General features: G+C 48.0%; 1 protein-coding gene across 4 annotated transcripts in view; it reads left to right on the forward strand.

Annotated features, from left to right (window-relative positions):
* The window catches only part of Arhgap10 (Rho GTPase activating protein 10), a 262,769-nt gene extending 250,322 nt beyond the window's left edge, over positions 1–12,447 (forward strand). For all 4 annotated transcript variants that reach the window (XM_085843806.1, XM_085843807.1, XM_021169585.3 and 1 more), the window contains 3 exons: positions 3,386–3,538; positions 5,192–5,283; positions 11,830–12,447. In XM_085843806.1, coding sequence (XP_085699932.1) covers positions 3,386–3,538; positions 5,192–5,283; positions 11,830–11,918 — 334 coding nt within the window. In that variant the 3' untranslated portion in view covers positions 11,919–12,447. The remainder of the gene's footprint in view (positions 1–3,385; positions 3,539–5,191; positions 5,284–11,829) is intronic.
* Positions 12,448–13,209: the final 762 nt, after the last annotated feature.

Here is a 13,209-nt window from a genome sequence, read left to right on the forward strand (position 1 = left end):
AGATCATGAGCTCTTAGCTTCTGCTCCAGCTTTATACCTGCCTGTTGCCATGCTTCCTGCCATCATGATCATGACTCACCGTCTGAAATGTTCAGTAAGCCCTCGATTAAATGCTTCCTTTTGTAATTCGCCTCAGTCATGGTGTCTCTTCACAGCAACAGAACAGCAACTGATGCAGTGTGCGTGTGTGTTGTGGGCCTGGAATAAGCCAAGAACACACATATAGAAATTTAAGTAAGAGTGCACTGGCTCAAATTGAAAGGCTCTCTTGGTAAACTAACTAGAGTGAGGTAGCATCGCTCAGTGATATTGAGCAAATACAGGAAGACAGAAAACGGCAGCCTTGAGAAACTGACCCTGAACAGAGATCACTCAGTGAGTTCCAGATTTGGGACAAGCTGCAACAAACAGTGCTAAGGGACAGGCTTGTACCTTCTGTGTCTGTTCTCCCAGTAGTTCTGTCACTTTCCAAAATGGAAGGGCTACTTTCTCTTTTACAAACACAGAGACAAAAGGAAAATACAAAGCTACAGATGTGGGGTTATGTAGATAATAGCTATGTGAGTTATGGCCTTCATCTTTACAGGGCCCATTCTCACAGCCATGCTGTTTGTCTTCACTGAAGCCGTCCTCCCCGTCCAGTGATGGATGGCCAGCCATCCTTTAATCCATTCACTCCCTATGTCTAGGCAGATGTGAGGGGTGTGGCACAGTGCCTCATCTTCAGCCACCACTACCACGATCTCCAGGCACCTTGAATAATTGCCATGAGATTAAATAGCAACTGTTGGGCTGACTGTGGCCTTAAATCCTCTGCGAGAGCCTTACTGTCCACCCTTCTCCCTTCCTGATTAGTAAGACACCATTAGAGATTCATTTTCTTGTAAAGAATTTAGTGTATTTTGTAGCTAGGTGGTCCAGGTCACTAAGATTTATGTTTTTTGGCTCAGAGTGAAGCAGGTGTTTGGACTTTCCAAGTGGCCAGATAGAAGTTTTGTAAATAAGTTCTTTTAAGAATACTATTTTTAGTGAAACAGTTATTAAGCACCTATCAGGGCAGTTGTGGAGCGTGTCTTGCATGGGGCGTCTGAAGTCCACTTGGTTTATGGCTTTTCCTGGGCTGCACAGATGCTGGGGCTGGGCTTTTATTCCTGGGATTCTACCTGGCAGGAAAGGAGAGTTCTGAGGAGCAGAGCATGGCCCAACCAGGAAGGAGGTGGCTGCCAGACAGCTGCGCTCTGGCGTGACTCACGCCTGGGACAAAGAGCTGGGAGACCATGCTAGCAGTATGGCATAGAGCAGAGAGGGCCCTTCTCCTGGTGAAGGGGGAAGTGTTGACAAAGGGGCAGCCTGGAAGCTAGGTTGAAGGGAAATGAGCACCGAGCTCAGAATGTGGAGGAAAGCTGCTCACCGAAGCAGGTTTAAGCTGAGGGCGGTGATGATGATGAAGAGCACTGTCAAGGTGAACATGTGTGTGGTGGAAACAGCCGAGTTAAAGGGGCTCTGTGTCTGTCTGTCTGTCTGTCTGTCTGTGTGTGTGTGTGTGTGTGTGTGTGTGTGTATGTGTGTGTGTGTGTGTGGTTTGTGTGTGGGAAAGAGGTGGTTAGTGACCCAGTACTTCCTGAGCAAGTGCAAGGCTCTGGGTTTCAACCCAGCATCATGAGGAAAACAAGAAGATAGAAGTAAATGTACTTTCCGTATGCTGGCTAGCAGTTGATGTGAGAGGGACTAGCCTACTGTGTGCTGTGCTACCACTGGGCAAGTGGTCCTGGGTTGTATAAAAAAGCAAGGTGAGTTAGCTGTGGCAAGCAAGCCAGTAAGCAGCATTCTCCCCTGCTTGAGTTCCTGCCCTGGTGGACCTTGGTAACAAACCCTTCCCTCCCCAAGCTGCTTTCTATCAGTGGTGTTCATCATAGCAGTTAAAGGCAAACTCTGGGATAAGCCCTTCCAAGGCTCCGAGAGTTCACTCACCTCTTAATATTTTTTTGAGATTTTTTAAATTTTTGTTTTTTATATGGATGGGTGTCTGGCCTGCTCGTGTATCTGTGTACTCCCTGTGTGCCTAGGGAAGCTAGAGAGGAGCATCGGCCCCTTGGGACGTGAGTGACAGACAACTGTGAGCCACTTTGCAGGTACTGGGAATTGTATTAAGATTCCCTGGAGATCAGCCAAGCCTCTTAACCACGGAACCATTTCTTTACATTTTAAATTCTAAGGAATGACCGAATCTTCTAAGGAAAAATGTCTGTAGTTCATTGACATGTCCTTTAGACTCCAGTCTTTTGTTCTTCCTGCAGGACTCTTGATGGTCTGTAGCAAAGTTTTCTGAATTCCCACATGTAAATGGCCTTGAAGTGCTATGTGCTGGTCTCTGTCAGCCGCAGGCCACGTGCTCAGTGTTTAAGCTTGTGTGACTTTCTCTCTGAGGAGGAGAAATGGGTCAAGGCGGCTGCCCCTCACACTTAGGAGACTGTGAACTCAACATGGATCCCATAGAAACAAGTTCTGAGTTTTCTCTTGGGTTGCTCATAGGCGGTGCTGTTCTCACTCAAAGCTGTGCAGCAGCAGTGTGACGTCATGGTGTGTACTCTGTGCTCCTCCTAAGTATGTTAGATTCGGTCAGTCTCAGTTTACGGTGTTTGCAGCTCTGATAGGTTCATCCAAGCTAATCCTGTTCTCAGTCAAGGCTCACCTGCTTCTGAGAAACCATGGCATTATTTGGGGGGATTAGGTTTTTGTTTTTGTTTGTTTGTTTGTTTTTTTTAGATTTATTTATTATTATTAAGCATACTGTTGCTGTCTTCAGACTCACCAGAAGAGGATGTCAGATCTCATTATGGGTGGTCGTGAGCCACCATGTGGGTGCTGGGATTTGAACTCAGAACCTCCGGGAGAGCAATCAGTGCTCGTACCCACTGAGCCATCTCACCAGCCCGGGATTAGCTTTTCTAGCTAGTGAACTGATTGCTTCTGGTAGCTTCCTATTGCTATGATAAAACACCACAACAATAAGGCAACTTTGGGAAGCAAGGGTTTTACTTCATCTTTCAGATGTAGCCCAGAAGGGAAGTCAGGGCAGGAACTCAAAGCAGGAAGATGGTCAGGAAAAGTTGACAGAAAACAGCCAAAGCCTGATAATGGTGGTAGTTTAGACAAGGTCAACTGCTCCACAAACATGGAGAAGTTCAGTAAAGCGTCCCTAGTTTGAGATGAAGCTGTTTCTGAAGTGGCTCAGGGTGCAGTCCTGGGAAGGTACAGAGAACTCTACCCCAGTGGATTGGAGAAGCATGGGAGTTGGTGTTCTGACCACCTGGCCTTGGACCATTGTGTAATTGTTGTTATAAGTGTTCATGGTATTAATCCTGTCTTTTAAATGTATCCTTAGGCCAAGCCAGACCCGGCCATCCATGGTGCAGTGGCTAAATATGCAGTCTCCAACCACACCAAGCTCCAACCCAGCTGGAACACCTCCTTCACCCAGAATGTCACCGTTCCCCCTCTCTCCTGCTGCCTCCATTGTAGACAAGCTGCCTGAGTGGTATGTGCTTAGGGAGGTGACGTGGAACGAGGTGGTGGCACACACAAGGGCTGTGACCTCCCTCTTAGGAAATGCTTGCCCTGGATCCCTTGGCAGTGACAGCCAAGTTTGTATCAGGGCTGTGCCTCATCTCAGAAGCAAATACACCTGGGTATTGTTGGTTTTATATATGCCCTACACTCCTCTTCCGGTATATTTGAAATCATCTAGGTAAATTTTAATACCTAATAATGTAGATGCTGTGTAAACCTTTGCTGTACTGTATTGTTCAGGAAAGTCATGAGAAGAATGCCTGAGTGCACTGCACAATGCAGATGACTTCTTTTTTTTAATACTTTGAATTGGTGGCTGGTTGAGTCTCTAGATGTGGAACCTCTTGGCAGTGACAGTGGAGGTCCTTGAGAACAATTTGTAGTGGAAGAGCCTTGTGGGAACCTACTCTCCCTTTCTGATCCTTATCCATTTATGAAATTAGCTATGTGGGAAGAGCTTTTTATATGCAAATGTAAAGCACATTTTTCACTGAAAAGGGAGGCGGAGTAGATGCTGGCCATGGTAACTTCCATAGACATCTTATGACCAGTTTGTTGGAGACAGAGAAGCAAGTCAGTCACCCTGGACCTTGGCTGACATTTTTCTTACCATCAGGGACTTCCTTGTCTTCAGGAAGATGTGATCTTTCTTTCTTCCTTGGCTCAGACCTAGCCAAGTATGGTTTCTGTCTTAGTCAGGGTTTCTATTCCTCTACAAACATCATGACCAAGAAGCAAGCTGGGGGAGGAAAGGGTTTATTCAGCCTATACTTCCACATTGCTGTTCATCACCAAAGGAAGTCAGGACAGGAACTCACACAGGGCAGGAACTTAGACAAAGGAGTGGATACAGAAGCCATGGAGGGATGCTGCTTACTGCCTTGCTTCCCTTAGCTTGCTCAGCTTGTTTTCTTATAGAACCCAAGACTACCAGTCCAGGGATGGTACCACCTACTTCCCTCCTTGATTACTAATTGAGAAAATGCCTTATAGCTAGATCTCATGGAGGCATTTCCTCAAGGGAGGCTCCTTTCTCTGTGATAACTCCAGCTTGTGTCAAGTTGACACACGAAACCAGCCAGGACAGCTTCTATCATTCCCGATTGTTGCACCTCTCTCGGGAAGGCTCGGAACATGTTCTCACTATTTAGGAAAAGCTGGGCCTTGTGTGCCTTTCAGGGGCGCAGAAAGGTCTAAAGACAAAGAAGGCATGGCTGTTCCTTCCAGAGTGCCGTGGGAACTGCAGGTGTCATATGTGGGCTCCCCGGGAAACTCCCTCCCCTCCCTTTGCAAATGCACAGCTGAAGTGCTCACAAGTAAATATGCCTTGTGTATCCCACAATGCTGAGCAGTGGGAAATGACAGCCCACCTGGCAGTGAGGGAAATCTGGTGAAGGGGCAGCCTCCCCAGGAAGGCTCCCTAAGGAAAAGTTTGCTTCGGAAACCCGTCATTTCCTTGAAAGCCAAGTTCTGGGAGGGCCTGATGTTCATGTCCATCATTTTCTCTTCAGAAGGTGTTGCCCCACTGTCCACATGTAAATGAGACTGGGAAATGGGGAGGGGGTCTGTGAAGCTTCTGGCATTTAGCGCTTACTTCAAGCCTTCTGTGTTCTCTCTGCAGCGTTATCAATCGAAAGGCTCGGGCTGTGTACCCATGTGAAGCAGAACACAGCTCGGAATTGTCATTTGAAATAGGAGCCATTTTTGAGGATGGTAAGTACTGTCATGAGCTCTGTGGTGGGGGACATCATGTCTTGCCTGCACATAGAGTGCCAGCCACTGGCTGTGGCCCAGTTTTGACACCAGCTTGTATAGATGGCTGACTCGTCTGTAGAGCTGAACTCCAGGAGCTGTGTGCTGGTGGAAACAGTGTTTCTTCTTTCTTCTTGGCTGTCCCCATCCCTTCATGCAGGGCTTCATTCGGGTCATTTCTGATGGTGGCACCGAGCCGGTAGCACTTGAAGACAGTGCTTCTGATGTGCATCCTTCTGATGTATGTCCTTGGTTCTCCCTGACTTCCATCATCCCTCACCAAGCTCTTAAATGCTTCATGTTATCAGCAAAGTGTAGAATTCAGAAAGCTCTGACTTCCCTCTCTGGCACCATCCCTGTGCTTTGCAGTTTTCTGCCAACTGGAACAGTGTGCGAATCTTTATAGAGTTTGCATTTTAAATAAGGGTGTGGATTATAGTTGAATGTTTAATATTCATACACAGACATTTAGGAGCTATGCCTGTTTTAATATTTCACAAATTTCTCCTCTGGTTCAGTGAATATATTTTCCTCTCTTGCTCTTGATTTCTTCCCTCCCTAGTCACACTCATTATGAAATTCATGGGTTGCTGTGGAAACGGTGATGTTGAGTGTGGGTGGAGCTCCCCAAAAGAGTTCCTAGGAAGCAGGGGAAACCTTGGATGCCGGAATGGAATGGCTGATTAGCCAGAACTTTTGGCTTCTGTGGAACATATCGCCACAGTGCATGTGGTAGTCAGGCGCACAGGGTTTGCTGAGGGTTGTTATACAGCAAGCAAATTGTTTCATTTCAGATAGACTCTGTATGCGGTGTGTGCTCCTAGAGCCAGATAAGATCAGACAAAATAGCAGCAGCAACCCTCACACAAGATTGGGCTTTGCGAAGAAATTTTGGTGTTGGAGTGGAAGCAAGATTCTCCAACATATCACCATGACATATGCACATACAGTTGTATCGGAAGGCTGTGGTCATACAGCCACCCTGTCGTGTGTTGGAACAGCACATGTTGGGAGGGACATTATAGCACTGAAATTGTAATGAATTCTTATATTGTGTGACTTACATGTGTGATTCCTTGCATTGTACTGTCTGAGACAGCTACCTCCATCGATGATTCGTAAGGAAGCCCTAGACTGTGGATAAGATGCAGCTGGCTAAGCCCATCCCACAGTGGTTACACAGTCAGACCGTAAGTGGGTGTTCAGGTTGCTTTAAATGTTATCAAGACCAAAGTGTTACCGTGTTTGGTAAATTTTCTCAGCTGGTGACTTGACTCTTTCACTGGTGTCCTTGTCAGTGAGAAGTGGCCCCAGTTCCAGGCTACACATAACTCTAACAAAGGAGATGTCTCCTCTGTATTTCTTTTATGAGAAAAACTTTTCTAAAACTTACTTCTGAGTTTAACTGCCTTTACATGCCTTTGGTCAAAACTGGGTCAAATGTTCACTGTCCAGTTGTCACTGGGAGGACTTAGGTCAATGAGAACCATGCTGGGTATACACGGGCACATAGCCATGCATGACACCTGTGTCTTCCTAAACCAACTCTGGATAAAAGGCAAAAGATAGGCCAGAAGATAGCCAACCCAGGAGGCCCAAGTTCTCCACTGCCAAAGTCCTTTGATGACTTTTAGGAATCATCCTTTAAAGAGTCATAAAGTATGTGTATACTCATACATAGGTAGACAGACAGACAGACAGACAGACACACACACACAGACTCATGCACAGGTTTATAGTGCCTTGCCCTTTGACTTTCTCTGGAAGCTGTAAGTGCTCTGTGCATCAGGTTTTTCATCCTAGTCTGCAAGGATGTATTAGTGCTATATAGGGGACTTCTGAAGCCTGAGCCTTGATTACTGTTGGTACCTGGGAGACATGCTCCTCACGGTATGCTGTAGATATGGTTGCATATAGCCAGGTTATATATCCCTTGAGCATGATGCACTGTAGTGCGGGTGGCCAGCTCTGTCTAGCATGTTGGCTGGAACACCCAGGGCTTCTCAATAGTTCCTCAGTCGCTTCCCCGAGACTGTGTATTCCAAAACCACCTGCTTGGTGTGCTGATTCTCTCTCCCCCAGGGTGTGGAGGTCTCATCTTCTTCGAGTCCTGAGTCTTACAGGTGCCTCCCCAAGTCTCTCATTGTGGCACCCATGAGTTCAGTGGGAAGTTTTCAGACTGCCACTCCCTAGGGACAGGCCTTAAAGAGCACAGTAAATTGGAGTGTCAATGCAGGGTGCATTCTTTCCTTACTGTACACACTTTTATCTTCAGTGCAGAGTTTATCTCCCAACTTGTGAAAAACAGATATTAGTCAGAATGTTACTAGAGCCCTTCCTCAAATGGGGTCTTCCCTTCTGACAGCCAACATGAAATGAAATAGTTGGCAGGTCATAGGGCCTGTGGAGCCAGGCAGTGCTCCAGGGAGCCACTATTTGCAGCTCAGTCTGCAGGCGTGTCTCCAAGGAACACTTTTGCTGTAGACCACCGACACTTAACATCCCTGAGACCCAAGGCTGTTTTCTTGTGCTCATGCAATAGCTTGGAATCTTCTAGCAAGAACAGGGATCCTACAGTGTAATTCATTTTTATAATGTAGGCAAGGACAAACCAGTTTATGGCAGTCAGTGGCCTGAAATGACCCCAGGCCTTCACTGTTCCTAGTTAGGGCTTTGGAATAATCACAAACAGGAATCTCAGACAAGCCAATGGAAGGGAAAGGGACCTTTAGTACATTAGTGTGCCAGTCTGTGACGCCTCGCTTGCTTGCCTCCTTCCCCTCCCCTTCCCCTTCCCCTCCCCTTCCCCTTCCCCTTCCTTTTCCCTTCCCCTTCCCTTTCCCTTCCCTTTTCCTTCCCCTTCCCTTTCCTTTCCCCTTTCCTTTCCTTTCCTTTCCTTTCCTTTCCTTTCCTTTCCTTTCCTTTCCTTTCCTTTCCTTTCCTTTCCTTTCCTTTCCTTTCCTTTCCTTTCCTTTCCTTTCCTTTCCTTTTTCCTTTCCCCTTCTTTCCTTTCCCTTCCCCCTTCCCTTCCCCCTTCCTTTCCCTTCCCCCTTTCCTTTCCCTTCCCCCTTTCCTTTCCCTTCCCCCTTTCCTTCCCCCTTCCCTTCCCTTCCTTCTTTTTAAAAAAGAATTATTATTTATTTTATGTATGTGATTACACTGTAGCTGTCTTCATGAACACCAGAAGAAGGCATCAGATCTCATTACAGATGGTTGTGAGCCACCATGTGGTTGCTGGGAATTGAACTCAGGACCTCTGGCAGAGTAGTCAGTGCTCTTAACCACTGAGCCATCTCCAGCCTGCTCTTTCTCTTCTTACTATCAAGCCATGGAATTGGGCTACGAATTCCAGTTCTTGGCTAAAGATGTGGTTCTATAGTTCTGGGGGCTGCTGCCATGCACTACCACAAGGTCTGTGCTGTGTGTTCTCCTCTGAAAGCTGGAGGAAATCTGCCCCCTTTCTCTGAGGCTTAGGAATCCCAGAAATACATTCTGTTGGTAGATCTGCTAGTCAGGTATGAAGTGTGGGCTCTTCTATGTCTGGGTCTGCTCACAGGACATAGGACTTATGCACACAGGGTTTTCAGGAGGCCAGAGTCCCCATGTGGTCCGGAGTATTGGTTGGTTTCCATGTGTAGTGCCAATATTGCTACTGTTTGTTGCAATAGCTATGGACCAGATTAATTCTTAAAATCCTCTAGGGATTGAACACTAAAGGGTTCGAGTAGAATAATTCTTGAGATGCTTTTTGGCATCCTCTGGGAGGTTGATGGTGTGGGGATATCACCACCCATCAGGGCCTTCCAGATGTATTCTGAACGTTGGAATCTCAGAAGGCTGTCTAGTGTCTAGTGTCTAGTCATGTGCACTACATGAGCACATGCAGTGTGATGCTGGCTATCTCAGAAATAAGCAAGTTGACATACAGACTTGTGGGACCAAGTTGTTTTCATTAAGGGTTGGGAAGGAGACTGAGAAATCAGATGCTTCTGGTCTCTCTGGGTAGGGAAAGGTGTCAGGTGGGAGACGGAATGAAATCCTCAAGACACATCTTGCATGGGGCCTGTGTTGCGCTTTCAGAGCTGAAGCCGAGCTCTCTGTGTTCTCTTGTACCGAAGCCATTTGTCATGGATGGAGAGTTTACACTCTGTGTAGAAAGCAGAGGCCCAACACTCGATTCTGCTGTGCTTGGAAGCATGGAACATAGCACTTCACACCATTCCAGCGCTGGAGAGGGGAGCAAGGGGGAACTAATCGTTGGTGAGACTGTAGAGAAACGGGGGCCCTAGGGAAAGGGATGGGATAGCTCTAGAGGATAATACTGTGGCTACTCAGAAAGTGAGTAATGAAGTCATGTGAGACCCAGCAGTCTGGTCTAAGCATACACTCAGAGGAGGAGAGGCAGGGGTTCTAGTCTCTGCATTCCCTCATTGATTGCAGCAGCAGCAGCACTCAAAAATAGCCCAAAGATGGAAACAACCACATGTCCATCAGCAGTAAGTGGACTGACAAAATGTGGTATGAACTTAGATAGGAGTGTAAGCAAGCCATCTCCAGAACAACTGAGCAGTGGTTGTGACTGGACCTGAGGATCTACTAAGTGAAATAGGCCAGCACCAACAGGACAAATAGACGATCCCATTATAGGAAACAGGCAGATCCTTAGATAGGCAGCTCGAGGTCACCAAGAAACTTCCATACAGAAGATTGCCCATAGTGAGTGACAGGAGATAGAGCCACTGTGTCTCCTGCCTCCAAAATGGAAGCACAGCTGCCTTCAGCCAGCTCTTTCTGTCTGTCCGAGCAGCTGCAGTGTGGGCCCTGACAATGCAGGCCTTGCCCTGAGGTGGGAAAGGCATAAGAAAATGAACAGATATCTCTGAAGGCATCAGAGATGAGCCTCAGTGAGCTGTAGGGCTTCAGCCTGAGTTTATGCTCTCCCAAGACACCGTATCCTGCAGGGGCCACATCCTGGGGCATGGCTTTGCAATTGGTCCAGTCCAGTAACATTGGTTACCATGGCCACTACAATGTATGGATGGAACCTTTAAGAATAGGGCTCTTAGTAACAAGGTCAGGGTCAAGGTCACTGTGGGGATGAAGAAATCCAATTGCCTTGGGTCACCATGAAAGCACACCTTAAATCATTTATTGTACAAGTGATTATGTGTGAGACACTGGGCTAGGTGCCAGGGAGCACAAGTTCTTTTATGTATGTTCTGCACTTTGAGTTGTAGTCTCACGCTGGCCTCTTAGGTACTCATGGAATGTGGAGGCAGCATGAGGTCCCTCACCTGGTCCTTATGGGGGCAAAGCCAATAACCGAAGTGTGAGTCTGTGCTGCCCAGGCATGGTTGGAGCATCGAACACTTAGGACCTAGCGAGCAACCAAGTAGAAACCTTAAAACTTCGTGGCAGGTGGAAGACAGTTATCAGAAGGCACGGTGATAGAGAGCAGAATTCACAGTACTTCTCTCAACGGGGAAAACAAATGGTTGCCTCATTGAGAAGAACAGTCAGAATGAACCATCAGTGTACTCCAAACATGAGCGGGTCAAGAAATGCTCAGGCACAGTTGGCAGTCAGAAAGCTAGGCGCACGCGGAAGGAAACACTGCTTCACCAGAGGTGTACGTGTGCGCCTGCGCTCAGTTTCTAGTACAAAATGATTCCTTTTGGTTATGATCCCAAGCTGCGTTTCACAGCAGGTTCTGGGTTCTTCTGTAGATAAACACAATCCCCCATCCCCAGGTGTGTGGCTACTACCCCTGGCCATAATTTGTGTTTCAGCTAGGGTCCCTTAAATGCTTTGGTATTTGATATCAAGATGCCAGTTTGCTAGCTTGAGCCCCGCATCCTTTGCTGTCCAGTCTGGGCCTTGTCATGCGACTATGACGAGTATGTGTTAATAGCTATAGTTGCTCAGGTAGTAGGTAAGGCCCAGGCCTGCCTTCAGGAACTCCCTAACCAGTGTGGGAGTGGGATCAGTGTGCCTGATTCCAGTAGTGGTTGATGGGTTGAAGCAGACCTCCCTCAAGAGGAAGCCATTGTCCTGACTGAAGCAGAAGAGTTACGCAGGGAAGAAGTGGAAGGGCATTCTAGGCCGCAAGTAAAGTGCTGCGTGCACAGAGGCCTCCAGCGGACTCAGGCGCACTGGTTGATAGTGTAGGGAGGGGCTGCTGGAATGGTAGGAGAGGCCCTGTGCACTGGGCCAATCAACTTGGTTTGAACTTGAAGGAGGGGGGAAAGGCGTGTTCTGCTCTGTTTCCTAGAGAGTTTTTTGAGCAGCAACTCACTATACAGTGAACTAGAAGGGGCAAGATTGGAAACAGGAACTAGATAAGGAGGTTTTTGAGGGCCAGAACTAGACAGAACCTTGGTGGCAGCTTTGGTGTGTAGTGCCCTAGAAGTAACTGCTCCATGAAGCCTACCAGGAACCCTGTAGCATGGTGAGTGTCGGGGGTAAGCACTGGGAGCAGGTTTGTAAATGTGGTCTCTTCTTTTTCAGTTCAGACCTCAAGGGAACCCGGATGGCTGGAAGGGACCCTGAACGGCAAGCGAGGGCTGATTCCACAGAATTATGTCAAGCTGCTGTAGCTCCTGGCCCTGGGGGTTCCTACTGATCGTGGCACCCCAAGCAGCAGCCTGGAAATGGCACCCAAACACCACGGTCACGCTTAGGATCTGCGGTTCACCATGGGTACTCCAGGGTGGGGAGGGGATGGAACAGCCACCTAGGACTGTGCAGATGTGGGCGTAAGCAGAGCGTGACTGGCATTGCTGGAGTCAGTTCTCATCTAGCAGGCACTGGGCATTGTGATGTTTAATTCTCCCACCTGTGGAACAGAGAGAGGGCAGACCTCACTGTCCACACACCTGCTGTCGGGTTTTCAGGGGGGCTGTGCGACTCTTGAAAGTCCCAACCTGGAGGGAAGCAGAGAGAAACTTCTTCAAGCTTGTGCCTTCCTTCCTACCTGCCTCTCCTCCCCCTCCCCACCCCATCCCCGGGCCTGCTCACCTGTGTGCTTCAACAGCCTTTTCCAGGTTCTCACCTGAGTGCTGTTTGTCTTTTGTCACCTTGTTGCCACAAGGCCCCTCTGTAAATGAAATAAAATGTAATTTACTATTTGGTGTGTCTGGCCTAATATGGAGAGTGAATCACCGCAGTGATGCTTCACGGTTTGACAGTCATGGTCAGCAGACCATGATGTCCTTAGAACCTTGTGATTTGCAGCAGGAAAGACGGTGGGCCTTTCTGAGATGAAATCCCAGCATTGGAGTGAAGCAGCAGGGACCTTTCCCACAAGAGGCCGTGGGATGGGAACCAGTCTGTGGTAGCGAATGGGTGAGCTACAGTCACGCTGATGGCCAGCCCTCCTGACTGGCTTCTTTGGGCAGATCTCTCTCATACCACCGAGTATGGCTTTGTCTTCCAGGCTCAGCGTTACCTTTGCCCATCTTGATGAAGCTGGGCTTTGGGACGGGTAGGCTGACAGCCATCCCAACATGAGATGCTTTCTCTTCCCCAGTCTCTTCAGCTCGAAGCGCAACTCCAGGCCCAGGCGTGGCCCAGTCTTGTGGGGAAGAAAGCTCGGTATTTGCGGCCTTTGGACTATGAAGGGAGTACTTTATCAGAGCAGAAGCTGCTGGAGTTGGGGTGTTGACATCTAACCCATATGAGGTTTCTCCCAAGGAATGATCAAAAGAAGGATGTTGTCTTGCCTCCCCTGACTGACTCTGGAGCCTGCTGCTTTGTTGGTTAACATCTATGGAGTCACCACATGGGGCTCTTGTGTAAGGGCATCAAGTTTGAAGTTGCTAAGTTTGGATCTGGAATGTCCCCCAAGGCCCCTGTGTTAAAGGTCTTGCTCCAGCTTATGTCACTGTT

The sequence above is a fragment of the Mus caroli genome, unplaced genomic scaffold (assembly GCF_978045245.1).
Source record: "Mus caroli unplaced genomic scaffold, Mus_caroli_1 scaffold_10, whole genome shotgun sequence".
Lineage (NCBI taxonomy): Eukaryota > Metazoa > Chordata > Mammalia > Rodentia > Muridae > Mus > Mus caroli.